Genomic DNA, 22,329 nt, shown 5'->3' on the forward strand with positions numbered 1-22,329 from the left:
CTGATGATCTTGTAGAAAACTTTAATTTGAAAATTTTGAAAGTCATAGATGTCATTGCACCTTATAAGGTTAAAACGATTTCTGGAAAGCAAAAGGCACCCTGGAGAAAAGCTGCTTCTGTAACAGCACAGAAAAAGGAATGCAGGAAGGTTGAACGCATCTGGCGTAAAACAAAACTTCATATTCACCATGATATCTATAAAGAGAGCCTCCGTGCCTACAATTTAGACTTAAAAAATGCTAGAGAAACATTTTTCTCCAATATCATTAAAACCAACACTAATAATGCAAAAACCCTATTTGCAACTGTTGACAGACTGACCAACCCCCCAACAGAAATTCCACCTGATCTCCATTCCACGCAGAAATGCAATGAGTTTGCAGCTTTTTATATTGATAAAATTGAAGGTATCAGACGCGCCATCAATATCTCCACGTCAAACAAAAATGTTGGACTACCACCCTGTTCAGGCAAAAATTACGTGGCAAGGATGGCATGCTTTAATGTTATAGACTCTCAAAATCTTGTGGAAACTGTGACACAACTAAAGCCATCCACCTGTTGCCTTGATACTATACCTACCAACCTCTTTAAGAATGTTTTCGACTGCCTAGCAGTAGACATATTGCAGATAGTTAACAACTCTCTCCAGTCAGGCAAGTTCCCAAAAGCTTTGAAAACTGCAGTTATTAAACCCCTTTTAAAAAAGCGGAGCCTAGATGCCTCTATTATTAACAACTACAGACCAATATCAAATCTACCCTTCATAAGTAAAATCATTGAGAAAGTTGTCCTCCAGCAACTAAATCACTTCCTGGCATCAACTGGTTGCTATGACTAATACTACTTGACCTCAGTGCTGCATTCGACACTGTAGACCATACATTACTTCTGGAAAGGTTAGAAAACTGGGTGGGGCTTTCAGGCACTGTCTTAAATTGGTTCAGGTCCTACCTACAAAATAGGAACTACTTTGTTTCCATTGGCGACTTTGTATCAGAATCAACCAACGTGACATGTGGAGTCCCACAAGGTTCGATCTTAGGACCCTCTTTATTCAACATCTACATGCTCCCACTAGGGCAAATCATGCAAAATAACAATATTGACCATCATTGCTATGCTGATGACACGCAAATCTATGTATCGCTATCACCAAATGACTATCGGCCCATAGATCTGCTGTGCCAGTGCATTGAGCAAGTGAAGGAATGGATGTGCCGAAATTTCCTTCAACTAAATGAGGACAAAACAGAGATAATTGTATTTGGTCCTAAAACGGAAAGGCTTAAAGTAACCCAACACCTTCACTCTCTGTCCCTGAAAACCTCAATCAAAGCCAGAAATCTAGGGGTTATCATGGATTCAGATTTACATTTTGACAGTCACATCAAATCAGTTACAAAATCGGCATATTATCACCTTAAAAATGTAGCAAGACTTAGAGGGCTCATGTCCACCGAAGACTTACAAAAACTTGTACATGCCTTTATCACTAGTAAGCTTGATTACTGCAATGGTCTCCTCACAGGTCTTCCAAAACAAACTCTGAGGAAGCTTCAGCTTGTTCAGAATGCTGCTGCTAGAGTTCTAACAAAGACCAAAAGATTTGATCATATTACACCAATTCTGAAATCGTTACATTGGCTTCCTGTAGGTCAGAGAATTGATTTTAAAATCATGTTGCTAACCTATAAATCCCTACATGGTTTAGGCCCAAAATATTTAACTGATATGCTTCCACTACATCAGCCTTCTAGACCACTAAGATCCTCTGAGACCAATCTGTTAATTATCCCCAGAGTAAACACAAAACATGGGAAAGCAGGATTTAGTTACTATGCAACAAATAGCTGGAATAAACTCCCAGAGGATTTAAGACTTGCCCCAACTCTGAGCACCTTTAAAACAAGACTGAAGACTTTTATGTTTGCTATAGCTTTCTGCTAAAATCTTAAATACATTGCACTTTCTAAAAAGCTTTTTTAACTTTGCCTTTATTTTCTTTATTTTTTAATACTAAAATGCCTTTTTCTATATTAACCATTTCTTTGCATATGTTTTTCTTTTACTTATCTATTATTTTATTTTATTTTATTGTATGACAATGTTTATATGTGAAGCACTTTGAGTCTGCCTTGTGTATGAAAAGTGCTATATAAATAATGTTGCCTTGCCTTGCCTTGCCTTGCCTACGATACTTGATGATGTTGTTAATACCGGAATTGTCCTCTAAACATGCGCTTATCACGTGAATGCAAAAAAAAAAATTGTATCAGCCGATCCACCGATCACTTGCGTCCCGAACCGTGAGGGTTGATCTGTAAGGATCACGGGTAACTCGTGAACCGTTGCACCACTAGTAGTGACAGAAACAAGTGATGAGCCTTGAATAGTGCATTGCTTTGCGCATTCTCAAAAAGAAGCTCAGCATAATCAGGCATTGGATCACCAATACACGATCCATGCTATGTCTCCTCAGGACCTAGCATGCTTGTGTGTGTACTCGTCATGGAGAAGCCAACATTGCTGAGTAACAGAAAATCGTATGGCAATTATGCATTCAAAAATAACCTATTATATATATTTATGGCTATTAAACCTATTTTATATAACTTATTTAATCAAACCCCACACTCTCACCACCATATCGAATACTATGTCACAAACAACTGTTACTAGACAAGGTATCCCTGCCTCCTCTATTTCCTGTCCTCTTTGCCCTGGCCATAGAACCACTAGCACAACAAATTATCTGACAAACCAGGGAGACTGAAGGCGTGCCCATTGGGAGAAAAACACACAAATTTGGTTTATTTAGAGGGAAGGAGGTTGAACTTTAATACATTTATTTAACAGCGCCTTTCAGGTCACTCAAGGACACTTTACAAGTTTAAAACAATTTAAAACAAGGGCAAACAAATAACAAAACCATTAAAAGTGCAAGTAAAAAACATGACAACTACAGTGAAAATGCTATCCTGAAAAGGTGGGTTTTGAGAGAGGATTTGAACTGAGGGAGGGAGTCAATATTTCGGATGTGAGGTGGGAGTGAGTTCCAAAGTTTGGGAGCAGAGCGGCTGAAAGCTCTGCTCCCCATGGTGGTGAGCCGGGCAGAGGGGACAGTAAGGTGGATGGAAGAGGAGGATCTGAGGGAGCGGGTGGAGGTGGCAGTGTGAAGGAGATCAGACAGGTAGGGAGGGGCAAGGTTGTGGATGGCTTTAAAGGTATGAAGGAGAATTTTGAAGTTGATACGGAAATTGATTGGAAGCCAGTGGAGTTGTTCTAGGATGGGGGTGATGTGGTGGAAAGAGGGGGTTTGGGAGATGATACGTGCAGCTGAATTCTGGACCAGTTGGAGCTTATGGAGGTATTTCTGGGGGAGACCAAAGAGGAGAGAGTTACAGTAATCAATACGGGAGGTGACAAGGCTATGTACAAGAATAGAGGTGGTGTGGGGGGTGAGGGAGGGACGGAGGCGATTTATGTTACGAAGATGGAAGTAGGCAGTGCGGGTGGTGATGTTGATATGGGATTTGAAGGAAAGTGAGCCATCGAGGATGACACCCAGACTCTTCACCTGGGGGGAGGGGGAAACTATGGAGCTGTCAAATGAGAGGGAAAAACTGTCAACTTTGAGTAGAGATGATTTAGTACCAACTAAAGGGATTTCTGTTTTATTGCTGTTAAGTTTGAGGAAGTTTGAGGTGAACCAGGTTTGTATTTCAGAGAGGCATCTGTTAGGGATGAGGGAGGGAGGATGGAGTTGGGTTTGGTGGAGAGGTAGAGCTGGGTGTCATCCGCGTAGCAGTGGAAAAGAATATTAAATTTACGGAAAATAAGGCCAAGGGGAAGGAGGTAAGTAATGAAAAGGAGGGGACCCAGGACAGAGCCCTGGGGGACACCAGAGGAGACAGGGGAGGGTTGGGAACGGAAGGATTTGAGTTGGATGAACTGAGTGCGGTCTGTGAGATAGGAGTGAAACCAGTCAAGGGGGGTGCCTGTGATGCCGATGAAGGATAATCTATTGAGGAGGATGGTATGGGAAATTGTATCAAAGGCCGCACTCAGGTCAAGGAGGATGAGGATGGAGATTAAACCAGAATCGGCTGCAATAAGAAGGTCGTTGGTGATTTTCAGAAGGGCCGTTTCAGTGCTATGACGGGGACGGAAACCAGATTGAAACTGTTCATATAGACTGTTTTGAGATAGATGGGAATGGAGTTGAGAAGCAACGATTTTCTGAAGTATTTTGGAGATGAAAGGTAGGTTGGAAATTGGACGGAGGTTATTAAAGTTGTTGGGATCTGAACCAGGTTTTTTGAGGATTGGGGAGACAGCAGCAGTTTTGAAAGGTGAGGGAACTGAACCAGTAGTGAGAGAGGAGTGGATGATGGCAGCAATAAGAGGGAGCAGTGAGGGGAGGCAGGATATGACCAGGGCAGTAGGGAGGGGATCTAACTGGCATGTGGATGGTTTTGATTTACAGATGAGATCAGAGATAGCAGAGGGATCAGGGAGATGGAAAGAGGTAAATGGCAGACTGTAGGGGAGAGGTTCAGAGGAGGGGGAAGGTGAGGTAGTGGGGCACAAATGCTGGTGGATTTTTTCAACTTTCTGATTAAAAAACAGAAGGAGGGAGTCACACGTATCCGAAGAGTACAGATGGGGGGGTAGGAGATCTGGGGGTTGAAGGATTTTGTTGAGGAGTGAAAAGAGTGCCTTAGAGTTGCCATGGTTGGAACAGATGAGACTGGAAGAGTAAGTAGATTTGGCTGAAGCAATAGAGTCCTTATACTGTAAGATATGATTTTTGTTCATGTCATGGTGGACAGTGAGACCAGTCTTATTATGGAGACGCTCAAGTTGACGTCCTTTGGACTTGATGGAGCGGAGTTCAGGGGTGAACCAAGGGGCAGAATGGGAGAACGAGACAGACCGAGTTTTAACAGGAGCGAGGGAGTTGAGAATGGTAGTGAGCGAGTTATTGTAGTGGAGAACCAGTTCATCAGGGGAGGAAGAGTAGTCCGGGTCCGGTATAGATGCTATGGTGGAGGAGAGGGAGTGAAGATTTATGGCCTTGATATTACGGAATGAGATGAGACGTGGTGGCTTAGTCGTAGAGAGGCGGAGTGTGACATTAAATGAAAGGAGGAAGTGGTCAGTGATGGGGAGTTGATCAGCTGTGCAGTTGGAGGGAGTGAGACCAGAGCAACATATTAAGTCCAGAGTATGTCCTTTAATATGGGTAGGGAAGTCGGTGAAGATGTGGTAACCAGAGCTCTCAAGGCAGGATGAGAAGTCACAGGTGAGGGGGAGAGTGGTGTTGTCCAGGTGGATATTGAAATCGCCCAGCAGAATCACATTAGGGGAAAGAGTGGAGAGATGGGCGAGTAGAACAGCAATGTCATTTAAAAACTCAGAGTGGGGCCTAGGTGGACGGTAAACAGTGGCCACAATGGTGGGGGTATGACCAGGCAGTTTACAGGCAATGCACTCAATTGAGCTGGATGCAGGGACAGAGACGGGAATCACCTTCCACTTCTCGCGATGAATTATCGCGAGACCTCCGCCGCGACCTGAGCCACGGGGTTGCGAGATGTAAACAAACCCAGGAGGGGTAGCATCGTTGAATTGTGAAAAGTCATTAGGCTGCTGCCACGTCTCTGTCAAACAGAAAAAGTCAAGCTTACGGTCGGTGAGGTAGTCCTGGACGAGATGGCCCTTGCTCGTGAGTGAGCGGATGTTCAGAAGCCCGAAGTTGTCGTTCAGGACAGTAGCGCTAGCCGACCTGGGTAGGCTGGCTAGCAAGTTAGCGTTTGTCAAAGACAGCAGTAGGCCGGTAAGCTGCTCAGAAACATCTGACTGTGAACTCCCAGTGTGTGAAAGAGGGAGAGGGGGGGGAGGACGTTTGTGTGAGAGTCTTATAAACAAGAACACTTCCCTGTTAGTTTGGCTCACAAACACCTTTCATTACAAATCTTTTAGGAGACATTTGATCCAAAGTAGCTTCTAGTGAATACAGATGCATATCATGGACAGGTTTGGCTCAAGGCATCTTGCTTAAAGATGGAGGAAGACTGGGGAACATTAGGGATTGAACCTGGTACCTTTGGCTGGGATCCGAACACCCTAATAACTTCAACCCCCCGAACCTCAACACATATTCAATGTATATATGCATGTATATATGTTTAATATTAGAGCTGTCAAGCGATTAAAATATTTAATCGTGATTAATCGCATTAATGTCATAGTTAACTCACGATTAATCGCGATTAATCGCAAATTATTTTTCTATGCTAAATATCCCTTGATTTTTTTGTCCCATAATTCTTCTCATTTTAATTCTCTTATCAACATGGTGAAGTGCATCGGCTTGCCTTGTGCAAATGATTTTTTATTGATAACAACATTGGCATATACTGATCAAAACAGGACGATACAAAAAAAGAGCCTATAGTGCAATTAAACGACTGCTTTGAACAAATGTCATTTGAACATAGCAGTCAGGCTACTGCTTCTTTGTTTTGAGCCAAAGAAAAAAAAAAAAATTGCGTTAATCGCGCGATAATTTTTTTAACGCCGTTAAAATTGGTTTGCGTTAACGCCGTTAATAACGCGTTTAACTGACAGCTCTATTTAATATATATATTTCCATTGTTAAGGAGAGCTTGGGATACAACATTTTCATTGCCAGCTATGACCGCTTTTGTGCATTTGACTAATAAAGTAACTTGATTGTTGTTACTTGTTACTTTTAAATGGACCAATCAAAATCAATTCAAACTTATCAGGGGATTATACGTTATGGTAAACCTGAAGAGTCCCCAGTCGCTGCATCGTGCCTTCCTTCACTCAGCAATCCAGTCCCATTTGCCTGGAGGTCGGGGATCAGAGAGCAGGACACATGTGGGGATGAGCACCCAGCATTGGTCCCTCTCTCACTCGTCTCATTTGTTCCATTTGGTTCTGGGTCAGTCTTGGCTATTCATAGTTTTACAACTCTTTTTTTTAATGTCCCTCCCTCCCTCTATGTGTCCTGTTTTCCTTTTTCCTTTCTCTACACCTCCTACCTCTCTCTGGACCTCAACCTTCTCTTCTTTCTTTATCTCTCTCTGGCTCGCTCTCGCTCTCTCTGTCTCTCTCTCGACCCCCCCCCCACTCTCTCTGTCTCTCTGTCCCTGTCTCATTATCTCTTTACCTCTCTCATTATCTCTCCCCCTCTCTCTGTCTCGTTGTCCTCTGCCCTTAATTGGCTTCCATAAATATCATCCAAGAGCCCCGTGTTCCGCTCTGGGTGCTGCCAGACTACGGCAGCTCTGGACTTTTTGGGTTAATGACACGCAGCATTGTGCTGGTTTCTTTTCTTCAGGTCCTTTCAATACGCAGAGAGATGGTCGTGAATTGTGGGAAAACACAATTTTAGTCTCAATGGAATTAGGAATTGGTTGGAGTTAGCAAGAGCATTGAACTCCACAGTCAATGTGTTTTCCATGCTCAAAACACACTTGGAATTAATTGGGCTCCAAAATAAGTAACCCTATTTCATCCTTGATCCTTATTATGGCCATCACAAGACGTAATAGTATTGTATTACTATTATTATCAGTGTATATTATGATGTACTGTATTCAAACATGTATTCTCTGTGAACACTGATTTCCATAATAAAACAGAAATATAAAATAAAAAAACATAAATTATTATGGTTATTATTTGATCATTAACATCGACTTGCACTCCTCTGATTCTAGCTTCAGGAACCAGACCAAAAACTTCCGTCTGTACCACGATGGGAAGCACTTTGTCGCCGAGAAGAGGTTCGAGTCCATCCATGACTTGGTCACCGACGGCCTGATCACGCTCTACATCGAGACAAAGGTGTGTGTGTGTGTGTGTGTGTGTGTGTGTGTGTGTGGCATACAAAGTGAACACCTGCTATAAGCGATACTCGATACTACTGTTGGATACATTTTACCGTTTAATTCTGGGTTACATTGCATAAGAGTTACTTTTGATGGTGGGACACATTTTGGACCCTGTGCGTGGATGTTCATTCAACAGTGGCGGCTGGTGGAATTTATCTGAGGGGAGGCTGAACGTTTGCATTCCAAACCCCTGAAGGGGGTCTGGGGGAATCCTCCCCCACAAGATTTTTTTGTGATTTTCACAAACAAACAAAGTAGGGCTGGGCGATTAATTCGAGTGTGTAGCTCACGTCGACTTGTTCAAATGAAAATCAGTTTTCTCTTCAACATCCGCAAACGCTTCTCTCTCAGCTCCCGTAGTTTGGAATGGGCTCAGCCCTCCCCCCGCACAGAGCGCGCATTTACCAAAGTGATACACAAACATGGCAGCGAGTTTGACAAGTTGTATACCACAATTTATTCATATATGTATAATCTATTTTGAGGTAAACATAATTCATTTGAAATATATCTGTGTGGTTTAATAATTCGTCGATCTGTTGGTAATTCGTCGATCTTTTGGTAATGCCTCGTGGCTCCCAGTAGGGGGATCGCACTCCTCTTCCTGATTCAATACAGACGAGTGAAGGAAAGAGCTGCGTGCGTGTGTGTTTTTCCTCATTCTTCTCCCGTTACTATTCCCTTTCTTAAGGTAATTATTACCGTTTGCAAAACACTGTATATTTATGACCAGTGTTGAAAGTTTGAATGTTATGTTGGCACTTTATCAGAAGTCCTCTTATCATTAGAAATATTTTATGTTTACAGAAATATTTTATGTTTACAGAAATATTTTATATATTTTACATTTTATGTTATGTTACAGGTTACACTGTTTACAATGGCAGGGCCTGCCATAATGCTTTTTTATGTAAATCGATTTAAATCGGAAATCGGATTTTTTATGAAAAAATCTGGGATTTTTATTTTAGGCCACATCGCCCAGCCCTAATTGTGTGACGTTTACCAATTGTGTTGGTAAACGTCACTCATAAATATATCTACAGTCTGCATTAGTATGCATTTAGACAAATACAATGAAACATGAATTCCACAAGATTCATGTAAATGTGCCAACTTTTGTTTGTGGTTGTTGAAGACACACTTAAGGCATGATACCAACATAGGTTTGCAGAGGACTACATACAGTACAATATGCACACTGAAGGCCTGATGCCACCATAGGTTTGCAGAGGACTATAAACAGTATGTACACTGAATAGGTTTACAGAGGACTATATACAATATGCACACTGAAGGCCTGATGCCACCATGTTTGCAGAGAACTATGTACTGTATGTACACTGAATAGGTTTGCAGAGGACTATATACAATATGCACATTATTTTAAAAAGTATACAAGGAAATAAGGCCGCACGATAAATTGTTATAAAATCGCGATCTCGATTCACCCCCGTGTCGAATTAAGTTTTCAATTAATCGATTAATTCGATTCTCTTTTTTTATGAGCTTAAAACAATAGGTCCATGGTTTAAAAGCACTCCCAAGCGCGCTCTCCCTTCTAGGTTCTGAGAAGGGCTTCACCCTCAGCCAATGACGGAGCGCCTTTTAGTCACGTGTTTCACTCGTTGCGCAGCGGAGAGCGCAGTAGTTCGGAAAGCTAGCTAGTGCGAGTGCGACATGAGATAAACAGTGAAGACAAAATGGATGTTGATGATGAGGACCCAGCTACTAGCGGCGCGAATCAGCCAACCTCTCAGACACAAACAGAACTCATTCCAAAAAAAGGCTTGCATTCGGTGGTGTGGAAGTATTTTGGCTTTAAGCAAAACGACGAGAGTCGGTCTAGAGTGATTTGCAAGACATGCTTTGCGATCGTTGCAGCACCGCAAAGTAACACGACTAATCTATACCAGCACCTCAATCGTCACCACAAAGTGCCATATGATGAAGCTGTACAAGGCAAGAAGAAGTCTGATAGTCGTCCAACAACAACACAGACATCCATTACTGACACCTTGCACAAGGCAACCCCATACCCACATAACTCCAGTAGGAGTAAGGAAATAATGGACGCAATTGCTTACCATCTAGCAAAGGATATGGTTCCAATAAACACCGTAGCACATGACGGCTTTCAAAAGATGATCCATACATTGGACAAACGCTACACAATTCCGTCCCGCAACTAAAAATGTGCGGGCTGCGGTCGAGGCAGAAGTACAAGAAGCAGATTATTTTGCAGCAACGACTGATTTATGGTCCAGCCGAACCATGGAACCGTACCTGAGCCTAACTGTCCACTTCATAGCGACTGATTTCACCATGAGAAGCAAGTGCCTACAGACTGCTTATTTCCCTGACGACCACAAAGAGATCTTGGCACAGGGACTGAAGGATGCCCTAGCATCAAAATATTCCCAGAAAGCTGGAAAACTGCAATAATTACCCCTGTTTATAAATCAGGAGACAAGGACATAGCGAGTAATTATAGGCCTATTGCTATCCTCCCTGTTGTCTCAAAGGTTCTGGAGAAAATTATAGCTGAGCAACTAATGGAACATCTAGAGTCTAACCAGCTGCTTCATCCACAGCAGTTTGGGTTTAGACAGAAATACTCAACTGAAACAGCTAATTGTTATTTGCTTGAAAACATAAAAGCTTCAATGGATAATAGGGGTGAAACGGATCAGTGTGTCCACGGTTCGGTTCAGATAACCGTTTTGGGCCTCGGTTTCGGATACGGTTCGGATTAGGATCATGTCCGTGGTAGTAAAAAGGCAGACTTTTTTTTGACGGAGGGTTTGGGGGAGAAACACAAAAATGAATGAGACCCACAGGCTATTTGCAATGTGTTAATTGACTGCAATCAGACAACTTGCAAGGCTTTTTTGTGCAATAAATGTTCCCCTAAATGCATTTGAAAACATGGTGCACTGACACATGTAAGGGATAACGGCCGACGAGGCTTAGAACTCTGGCGACGAGCGCAGCATGAAGCCAGAGTTGCCTCTACCTGTCCATTATTTCCATCGAACCGGTCGACCTCGAAGGCCGTTATCCCGCTTATCACCCGTTTGTATTTATCTCCCGTATATTTAGAATACAATTGTATCAATTACTTTCTTTAAATCTAGAAATCGTGCGCTTGAACTTCAGAAAACAACCTATTACAGCTATCGCAATGGAGAGTTACTGAAGGGAGGGGCGGGAAAAGTCTCATTGGCTCGGGCAGCACTGGAGAGAATGCATTCCGCTGGGTGCTAAACACCCTTTTGTATCGGACGTAGGCTACAGTAGGCAAAATACGCTACATAAGGCAATGCCTTCATGAAACCGAAATCCGCAGATCTCCATAATGCTCCGAACTGTGGTAAACGAACCGAACGGATTCGGATACAATTCGAATCCGCTGCAGGCCTAATGGATAAAGGAAATGTTGTTGGGGCAGTGTTCCTAGACCTAAAAAAAGCCTTTGACATGGTAAACCACAGTACTCTAATGAACAAGTTAAAATCGTTCAAAATGTCATCAGAAGCTCTGCAGTGGTTTGCATCTTACCTGGAGGGGAGAGAGCAATGTGTCAGGGTCAATGGGGTCAGGTCCCATCTGCGTGCCAACAGCATGGGTGTACAGCAAGGGTCTGTACTTGGTCCACTGTTGTTTTCTATGTATATCAATGACCTACCAAACTGCTGTCCGGGGTCCAACTGTCAAATGTATGCTGATGACACTGTTATCCATGTGTCCAGTAAAACATCCAGCTTAGCAGGTGAGCACCTGACACAAGCATTACTCAGCATTTCAAAATGGCTTGAGCTGTCTCAGTTGACCATTAATGTGAAGAAAACCGTCTCTATGTGCTTCTCCATCCGTAATAGGCCTATCACCGATGTTTTCGAGGTACGGATCAAAAATGAATTAATTGAATCAGTAAATGAAGTAAAATATCTGGGCATCATCCTGGATCACAATTTAAAATTTGTTACGCAAATTAAGTATGTTGCAAAAAAGGTAAAACTAAATCTAAACTGTTTCCCTTTCATAAGAAGGGACTTGTCATGTCAAACGGCCAAATTATTTATGCACGCTATGATATTTTCTCATTTGTCATACTGTATCACATCAAGGTCACAAGCTTCTTCTACTGCATTAAAACCTATCTTTTCAATATACAAACAGACAATAAAAGTCATGGACCGGAAACCCATGAGATGGCATCATTGCGGCATTCTAAAAAAACACAACCTTTTCACCTTTGATAACTTTATTCATTTTAGTAATCTTCAATTGTTTTTCAAGTGTGTAAATAACCATGTGTCACCACTGTTTTCTGAATTGGCCATCAGACGTCAGAGCTCTCGTCGGGCAAATACACGAGCCTCCATCAATGGTGATTGTCTTGTTCCCATGTACAGGACATCTTTCGGTCAGTCTGTCTTCTCTGCAAAGGGGGCAAAACTATGGAACCTCTTGCCCACTAGTCTAAAACTAGAGACTAACAGCAACACTTTTAACAGAGAACTTAAACAACGGCTCAAATCAAATCAACAGTGCTCCCACAAATAATTTACAACTGGTTTATTGTTTGATCATGCTGCCTTTGTTTTTCTCTACGTAGCCTATATATATATATATTCGACTCATTATATTGCTGCTCTGTACTCTACTGTATACTGCATTTTTACTCTTTTTAATTATCACTATCAGTTTTTTATCAGTATTTGATCTTGTTTCTGTCTTGTTTAGTTTCTTTTGTTGTTTTCAAAAAGCCTCCTGTGGACAGGTGTTGTAAACTAGCATTTATGCTAATACACTGTAAACAATGCATCTGGTTCGTCCAATGACATTGTCATGTCCATGTCCAAATAAAATCTACTATACTACTATAGCATCTTGGAGTTTGGAAGAGGATACAATGGCATGTATAACTACAGACAATGGATCAAACATAGTGAAGGCTATCTCCATCAACCACTGGACCAGACTCCAATGTTTTGGCCATAGGCTACATCTGGCAATTGGTGAGTTGTTACTCTACTTGTTCTACTACTTGTTGCTACTCTAGTTAATCTAATACTAATAATAATTAGGGCTGTCAAGCGATCAAAAAAAAGAATCAAATGAATTACAGGCTCTGTGATTAATTAATCTAAATTAATCACATGCTTACAATTTTTGCAAGAAAGTATGTCAAAATAAACAAATTCAAATAAATTATGGCAGATAAGTAATTCAATGAATACTAAAAAATATATTCAATACTTTGTTTTGACTCCATAGCACTATAGAGGTGCGATTAATCTGTGTTAATTTAATTTGTTATTTGATTAATTAGTGATTAATTAATCAAAATTAATGCGTTAATTTGATATAATGATTGCATAAATAATGTTATTCGTGATACTACAGACTAATGGCTTGTGTTGTACTCATTCCGATTTGTTGTATTTTTCTTTTAGAAAATGCTGTGAAAGATCCACGAATTGACCGTGTCACAGGCCTTTGCAGAAAGATTGTGAGCACTTTCAGTCACAGCTGGCTACGGAGGAGAAACCTTGCCATTGCCCAGAAAGAGTTCAAACTCCCTGAGCATCAACTGAAAACTGAGTGCCCAACAAGATGGGGATCGAGACAAGAGATGATTCAGAGGATCCTGGAACAGCTTCCAGCCATCTCACAGATCCTCAATGATCGAAAACTTAGACATCTAGTGCCTACATGGCAGGACATAGAAGTCATTGAGGCAATGAACAACACCCTAAGTCCTCTGGCTGAATTCACCGATGCGCTCTCTGGAGAACTATATGTCAGCATATCCTCTGTGAAGCCGGTTCTCCACCTTTTTGAAATCTCTGTTTTGGCTGTGCAAGATGATGACACACAATTCACAAAATCAGTGAAGTCAAACATCCTGAAATATTTACAAGAGAAGTACAGTGATCCCCAAACTCAGGATCTACTCGACATGGCCACAACCCTCGTTCCTAGGTTCAAGATGAACTACATCAGTGAGGAGAAGAAAGCCACTGTTAGAGCAAGGCTGACAGACGAGATGACTGGCATAACTGTAGTTATGGTAAGATCATTTCCACATTTCAATACAATTGTCCTGTCCTGAACTGTTGTGATATTATGTTACTTAATATTGATTGGATTATTAATTATTTTCCAGTCAAATGCCTCCCCAGCACCCCCCATGAAGAAGGGCCGAAAGACCCTTGGAAGTTTCTTCAAAACAGCACAAGGCAATGACGAGTCCTCTTCTCTAGAGCAAGCAGTGTCCACAGAGCTGGAGGCATATCTTCTGGGATGCAAGATCGACAGTGAAGAAGACCCCTTAATCTGGTGGGGGCAAAATAGATCTGTATATCCACGGTTGTCTGTGTTGGTGAAGAAATACCTATGCATTCCAGTTACCAGCTCACCTTCTGAGCGGCTGTTCAGTACAGGGGGCAACATTGTGACATGCCACCGTGCATCACTAAAGCCAGAGCATGTGGACAGACTTGTGTTTCTGGCCAGGAATCTTTAAGTGCCATGTTCAGGGTCACATATAGGGTCATATGAGAGGCCTATGTTCCAAAGAAAAGATTTGTGTTTTATTGATGCTTATTTATGTTAAAGTTAAAGTTGGTACAGTATACTCGTTTTTGATACTGCACTTTTTTGTTGTCATGGTTCATGCGTGCAATAAAAAAAAAAAAAAAAAAAGGTTTTTGTTATCTGTGAGAAAAAAATCGTGGCAGAAAATCGATTCAAATAAAAAAAATCGTGATTCACATTTTTACCTGAATCGTGCTGCCCTACAAGGAAAGCAAAAAATTGCATTGGCATACCCACAGCTAGTTAGCCAAGCCTGAACCAAACTCTGGAAAAACTTCTCTTGTAGGCTCTATCCTTTTCTCTTGCTTGTTGGGCCATGTTCACTTCTGGCTTTTCTGCTCTGAGTTCTTTTACTTGCAATTTTTCTGCAAATGCTCTTCTTTCGAAGAAATTGGCAGCTGTGGAACCAGCTGCCAATTTCAATCAGAACTGCACCCTCTATTGACAGTTTTAAAACCAGTATCAAGACCCATCTATTTTCTGTTGCCTTTTCTTAGACTTTTTTTTTTTTTTTTTTTGTTTAATATGCTCTCCCTTATGCATAACCCTTTATTCACTTTATTTATGTTTTTTTATCTGATTTTATGTATTTTAATTTTTAGATATTTTGTCTTGTCTTCCTTTTATTATGGAAAACACTTCATTGTATTTGTGTAAAGCACTTTGGGTTGCCATTGGCATGAAATGTGCTATATAAATAAAAGTACCTTACCTTACCTTTCGAAGGGATTTATAAGCAAAGACTTAACTGAATTTGGGGCTAGCTGAACTCACAGGGAAACAGTGGTAGCAGTACTGAAAGTCGCCATCTTGCTGATCTCTGAGGTACTGGCAAATGGTTACGCGCAGTGGACGGTACACTGCGCTTGGGGCTATATCTTGAGCGCCCCAAAGCCATACAATTCGACGACGCTGATTGTCGAAATTATGTACTATTCTGCCTAGCAACGGGGGAACCATTGGCTAATAATTCAGGCAGGTGGGTCTGAGCAACTGCGCCTCACGGAAGACATCTACTTCACCAAAATGAACGTTGAACATGTAAGTGAATGAAGATTTAATGATGGGGGATTCAAAAGATATTCTAAAGTAAAGGCATTATTCTATTTTGATGCATTAATCTATTTTAATGCAATTAAAATAGATTAATTCTCAAAATGAGTAGATTATTTAACAAAAAATATATAAATATATTTAAAAAAGAAGAGATGGCCGGTCGGCGGGAGGGTGGCGCCCCAGCGCCCTCTATAGGCGAGCCGCCACTGTCATTCAACTAAGTGCCAAGCACTAACAATCGCTAGGTTAACCCATTCCCTGTATACAACAAAGATAGCTTGGATAAGATGCTACACAACTAAGTACTATTCTTAAGTGCAAGGTGGTAGTACATACAATAAGTGTGTACATTAAGTGCCAGGACGTACAACATAAAATAACTGCGTAAGAGGGATGGGATGGGGTGGCTATGCAGAGTCCAGGGGAACTCTGAACAGTTTAGCTAGTTTCCAGAGATGGATAAGGCAGTGTAGCTACATCGAAGGTTTGGCTTTCTACCGTGGCGGCTCCTTAAATTCATGTAGCATCCTAAATTGGCCAAACAGTTCTCTTAAACAATGCTATGCTAATAATATGACGGCAATAACGCAACGAAACAGTAAATGGATATTATATGTTTAAAGTCAAAGTTGTCAAGAATGTTGCTCCAGCGTTTATTTACAGGTAGTAATAATCAAAGCTGCAAACTTGTCGCTTTTCGGCGACAATCGCCGTTTTCTTGGTCAATTTTGTCATTCACGTGAATCGTGTAGAACCGGAGAGTTTTGTTTTTTGGGGGGGGGGTCCAGAATTGCGAACAATTATTGGATCATTCTTATAATTGACATTTCTCTGGGCCAATCGGAAGCTCAGCACTTGCTTCAGAATCTTTCTTATAATTGACATTTCTCTGGGTCAATCGGAATCTTGAAGCACACAGCGCCAACTGAGCTCGCCATTGGATGAGGCGGTCGCCTGGCTACCGCGCATGCGCATCCGCATGCGCATGCATGAGGCCAAACAACGCAAGAGAGCTTGCGAAACACTCGTCTAGAGGGGTGTTCCACAAACGGAGGTTTAACAAACACTTGAGTTAATGCTGAACTCTAGGTTGATTTACCCAGGGCCGACTAACCCAGAGTTTTCGGTTCCACAGCAGCGGTTATGCATTAGTTCAACCAACTCGGGGTTGGTTAACACAGGGTTCTGCGCGTCACCGCCAAACCTAAAAAGACATGATGTATGGATCATGGAAACCCTGATCGAAATGGCGAAACGGGCCGGTTATTTCAATGAAATGGAACTTCAGGTTCTCCTGGGGAACTATGACGAGGAGAAGGACATTATCACAAGAAAAGGGAACGCTAAAGCCTCTGCAACCCGGAGAACCAAAGCCTGGCAGCGGACCGCGTAAATGCGTTAGTTACACGTCAAAAGCATGATCGTTAATATTTGAGCCATGAATATATAAATATCCCAGTTAAGCATTCTTAAAGATCCTACCACATAAGCCCTTTCTTCTAAAAAAAATATGTACTCCGATGGATTCCAAGCGGTCAGCGGATCAAGTATAAAAATGAAGTATAAAAAACATACAAACTGGTAAGCTTTTCCCACCATCGTATTGGTATAAATTTAAATAAGCAATTTCTTTAAGCCAATCGTGAAAAGGCCGACAGTCGGCAGACTGGATCTGGCCCTCAAATTGTCTTGACCCCGGTGGAGGAGCTGTTAATAAACATAAATTCAGGGCGCCCTGGCATGGAGGGGGTACCTGGAGGTACCTACCTCCTCAGAGTCAGGGGCCATACCCCACTGGTTGAATGTAGGTTTTTGTGTTTTCTTGTATTTTAGATTTTTTTTGCCTTCGAAGTAACACATGCAAACCATGTGCTTGCCACAGCGCATACTATTGTTTCTTTTTTTGGTAACTGGGTAGAGAACCTGACAAAAGTGACAATTCAACAACTTCACAGAATAATAATTGTTTTTTGTCTCTCCAATAATAAGTAAAAATAATAATAATAAAAAAATTGTGACAGTTGTAAATAAAATATTTTTTATAAGCCTCAAGGATGTTTTGACATTGATTTTTGATAAAGTATGCTGAGTTTTGTTAAGTCACGCTCAGACTAGTGTCATTTGTATATTACAATAAAAAAAAAATCCCCCCGTGACACTCACCTTTTTTCCTCTGAGGAGTTTGCAGGTCTGAATAATACTGCTGTAGCAGTGAGTAAAAATGTAAAGTTTCCCTGTCGGGGAATTGAACCCCAGTATCCCGCATGACAGGCGGGGTTAGTGACCACTATACTAAAGAGGAGTCATTCTGCTACAGAGACCAGCAATTGACTAAGTACCGTATTGGTCCGAATATAAGACGACCCTGATTATAAGACGACCCCCCGTTTTTCAACACAAACATTTAGAAAAAAAGATTTGCAGACCAGATTTGCAGAACAAAGAACAGTGAATTAAACACTTGTTATATTAATGACAATAATAATAATGCCAGTAAAGGCCACGGCACTTTCAAGGCAAAATATGTACAGTATGATTCAAAATTAATATCAAGCAATAATCAAGCAACATTGGGAACATTTTCAAATAACATAGAAAAATACAGGCCACATATTTAACTAAACTTAACTAAAATTCGCCAAACTTCTCCTCCGATCTCTCTATCGCTCACACACGTCCTCTGCCCCGCTATGTTTGCTCTCGCTGTCATCGCTCCCCAGCTGCTCCGCTTCCACCGGTTCCGCCCAAAGCGCGTTTTCTCTGACGTATTCAAAAACTCTCCGGTCAACCTCACTGAAACGGCCACTTTGAGGACCACGGTAGGATTTGCGCTGACTGTTGACGTCTTTGAGACGTTATTTTGGTGCTCGCCATCTTCTTACGTTACACTCCGTGACCCCAAACTTCTTGGCAGCTTGGCAGTTGTTACTTGACTCTGCCTTATTGACGACCATTATTTTAAAATTGGCATCATAGCTCCTCCGCTGTTGTTGATTGACCTTACCCACTTTTGAGCCACTTGTCTCTAATGGTCAGCCTGTCTTTAAACACCGGTAACGTTCTGGTTGTTAAGGACGCTGGACTACTTCTTCCCGGAACCAATTTCTGGCGCAACCTGCGGCCGCGAATGTGTATTGACATTTAAAGGGAGAGGCGAAGAAGAGAAACTGCGCTCTGAATACTAGACCCCGAATATAAGACGACCCAACTTTTTCAGACCTATTTCGAGGGGAAAAAAGGCTGTCTTATATTCGGACCAATACGGTACCTTTTGATTAGATTTAGTCAGGAAAGCAAACCGACTGAATGGGAATCCTTTGAAACATTCAGAATCCTTCGGAAAATGTCTGCCTCATATACACTGACTAATGTGTTTGACAATACATATAATAATTAATAGCAGAAGGAGGTCAGTGTCGTTTTTTTAAGTTGCAAAGTTAGAGCTTTCTCAACAGTTTCTTAAATACCATGAAATCAATGGTAGAAAATCTGAGGTAAAACTCATTCAAATGCAACACCAACAGTCATGCATGTCTAGGTTGTGTCAGCAGCTTGTTTGCACCCACTTAACCTAACATATGGCTCTTTAACAAACAAATCACCCATCCCTCTCCACCCTCCCCCCTCCCAACTCCTCTTCCAACCCAATTGCCCATCTCCTTTCCCACCTCACCCCCCCTCTCCACCCTTCTCATACCTATCCTCCTCTCCCTCCCCTCCCCCCTCACCACTTTCTAACCTCTCTTCCCTCCCTCCTCCCTCCTCTCCTCCCTCCATCCCTCTCCTCCTTCTCCGCCCCACCCTCTTCCTCCTAATCCTCCTCCACCCCTCTCTCCCTCCCTTCTCCCTCCACCACTATCCTTCTTCTCCCCCCTCTCTGCCTCTTCATCCTCTTCTTCCTCACCCTCTTCTTCCTCCTCCTCCCCCGTCAGGCGGCGGAGTACATCGCCAAGATGACCATCAACCCCATCTACGAGCACGTGGGCTACACCACCCTCAGCTTGGAGCCCACGCTCAAGAAGCACCTGCCGCTGCGCAGCGCCCCCGACCAGCCCGACGGCCTCACCCCCACCAGGGACCGTGGCCACGCCGAGGAGAGGGTGAGGACGCCTAGAAACACACCCAACATGCCTTTATGTACACGCACGCACGCACGCACGCACGCGAGTCTAGCGTCGCCCCGCCGGATGCTGCACTTCCTCGTCAAATGTATTCGTACTGGTCGTGCAAAAGTGCTGCAAAGGATCATGGGATGGCTTGCGTCGGTGTGAGGGCATTGGTTAACTTTGCGCAAATGAGCGAAGCTCGAGCAATTTCATTGGACCGTGAGCGGTTTTGAGCAGTTCTATGGTATTTAAATTGCTGTGTGTGTGTGTCCCGGCTGGGCCATGTACTCACTGGGCTGTTCACCAGTTTTAGAATTGCAATCAAGGGAAGGAGTCTTAAATGACCTACAGTCCATGACGGCCCACCCTGCACCTCAGTGTGTGTGTGTGTGTGTGTGTGTGTGTGTGTGTGTGTCAGCATTGTGCCGCTGTCACGTTAAAATTGTACCGGGGGCGAAAATTTTACCGGCCTACGTCATTAGTTGTTGACAAATTCCAAACCTGCCTGGCAACAGGCGTCGAATGACGTAGGAAGGTTCTTGAACATTCGCAAACTTTCAGGCTCGTTCATTGCACTCCTTCATTGAGCGTGACAAGACAGGTTTTTGAAACCTGCTTTAAACACTCAGTTTACTAGCTAAATTCGATTAAACAATTCAATACAATACAAATATGAAGTAAAAACAAGTGTTATCTAGCGATCCGTTATCTGTATTATGTTATTTGGTGTTCGGCAACATAAGCGCGAATGGTTTTTGAAACCTGCTTTAAACACTCAGTTTACTAGCTAAATTTGATTAAACAATTCAATACAATACAAATATAAAGTAAAAACAAGTGTTATCTAGCGATCTGTTATCTGTATTATGTTATTTCGTCTTTGGAAACATGAGCCGAATGTTTTTTGAAACCTGCCCGGCAATGGACAACCCAATCAAATCAGTTGTCAAGTTGTCAACAACTGATGACGTAGGCCGGTACAATTTTCGCCCCCGGTACAATTTTAACGTGACACCGCCACAGGTTGACTTGTATTGGGCAGAGGTCTTCTGCGTACGTCGGGTAATTTGCTAATAGGAGGGGGGGGCGCCGCGTTTCTGCAGACTCTGCAGTGCGTCTTTTACATTGAGCTGAGGGGAGCCCCGCCCTGGAGCCCGCGGATGGGGGGACGAGGTCGGGGGAAGGGGGGTGATCGAGGAGGTCTACAGGGTCAGTGCCCTTGACGTAAGGCGCATACATCCACTAAATCCATAGTGTGTGTGTGTGTGTGTGTGTGTGTGTGTGTGGTGGACTGTGTGTGTGTGTGTGGACTGTTGCCATGGTAATAATTGAGACTTTATGTCGTGGGCTGATAATATTCGCTAGCTCTCGCCATGAATGTAACTCCTCTACATATACTTTCAAGATCTCCTATTATACTACTTTTCTGGTCTTAATTTCTTGTTAATGAGCAACATGACACAAATCACAGCACAAAAAACTATGTAGATTTTCGGGAAACTTCCTCTCATCTGGGCGCTTTCAGCATTCTCTGTCAACACTCGGCTTTGTCCTTCTCCGCTCCCTCGCCCCCCTCCTGCCAACCCCACTCCGTTGTGATTGGTTACCTGATGAAGAGAAAGTTCTCTCACGGACACGTCGGACAGCGAAATATTTGATTTAATCTTAAGGCATGATCATGGGAAGGTACTGGATACAAAAGTTACCAAGAACTAGAGCTGTCAAGCGATTAAAATATTTAATCGTGATTAATCGCATTAATGTCATAGTTAACTCACGATTAATCGCATTTAATCGCAAATTATTTTTCTATGCTAAATATCCCTTGATTTTTTTGTCCCATAATTCTTCTCATTTTAATTATCTTATCAACATGGTGAAGTGCATCGGCTTGCCTTGTGCAAATGATTTTTTATTGATAACAACATTGGCATATATACTGATCAAAACAGGACGATACAAAAAAAGAGCCTATAGTGCAATTAAACGACTGCTTTGAACAAATGTCATTTGAACATAGCAGTCAGGCTACTGCTTCTATGTTTTGAGCCAAAGAAAAAAAAAAAAAGATTTTATGTATATTTTTTTTAAATAAAACAATGGCGTTAATCGCGCGATATTTCTTTAACGCCGTTAAAATTGGTTTGTGTTAACGCCATTAATAACGCGTTTAACTGACAGCTCTACCAAGAACACATTCGACGAGACAAAAGATTCACAAGATTCTTATAGGGAACTTTTTCATTGTGGGAAGGGAGTGGGAGTGACCTTAGGCCAAGTAAATTTGTAATACAATGGGTGGATATTGGACATGTATGCAGGTCTGTAAGACATGGCTGTAAGCAGTTTACACAACAAGAAGTCAGTCGATTGGCCTCGTCACAGAACCAGACTTACTGGCTCCAGTGGGAACTTGAATACGAATTAACTTAACCTCTCTCAGTTAAGAGAGGAAGGGATTTGTTTTAAGTTACAGGGAGAATGTATAGTTTCTTCTAATGTAATAATTATATAAACAAGGTTAAATGTATTTGTATGTGATTATATATTTATAGTTATGATTGATATTTCCACGACATTACCTTACGGAAATAGTGTGACGTCAGATGTCAGGCAGTGGGCGGTGCTG

At 42.2% G+C, this 22,329-nt stretch overlaps 2 protein-coding genes across 5 annotated transcripts in view; both read left to right on the forward strand.

The window, feature by feature from the left end:
* LOC115542007 (N-chimaerin) overlaps positions 1–22,329 on the forward strand; it is an 83,537-nt gene that overhangs the window by 42,819 nt on the left and 18,389 nt on the right. For all 4 annotated transcript variants that reach the window (XM_030354010.1, XM_030354011.1, XM_030354012.1 and 1 more), the window contains 2 exons: positions 7,759–7,885; positions 19,527–19,694. In XM_030354010.1, the coding sequence (XP_030209870.1) occupies positions 7,759–7,885; positions 19,527–19,694 (295 nt within the window). The remainder of the gene's footprint in view (positions 1–7,758; positions 7,886–19,526; positions 19,695–22,329) is intronic.
* On the forward strand, positions 13,397–15,185 carry LOC115542008 (zinc finger BED domain-containing protein 1). Its single transcript, XM_030354015.1, has 2 exons — positions 13,397–14,011; positions 14,108–15,185. Exons 1-2 carry the CDS (start codon positions 13,574–13,576, stop codon positions 14,465–14,467), a joined length of 798 nt encoding a protein of 265 aa, XP_030209875.1. The 5' UTR covers positions 13,397–13,573; the 3' UTR covers positions 14,468–15,185.

This window comes from Gadus morhua, chromosome 4, assembly GCF_902167405.1.
Source record: "Gadus morhua chromosome 4, gadMor3.0, whole genome shotgun sequence".
Classification (NCBI taxonomy): Eukaryota; Metazoa; Chordata; class Actinopteri; order Gadiformes; family Gadidae; genus Gadus; species Gadus morhua.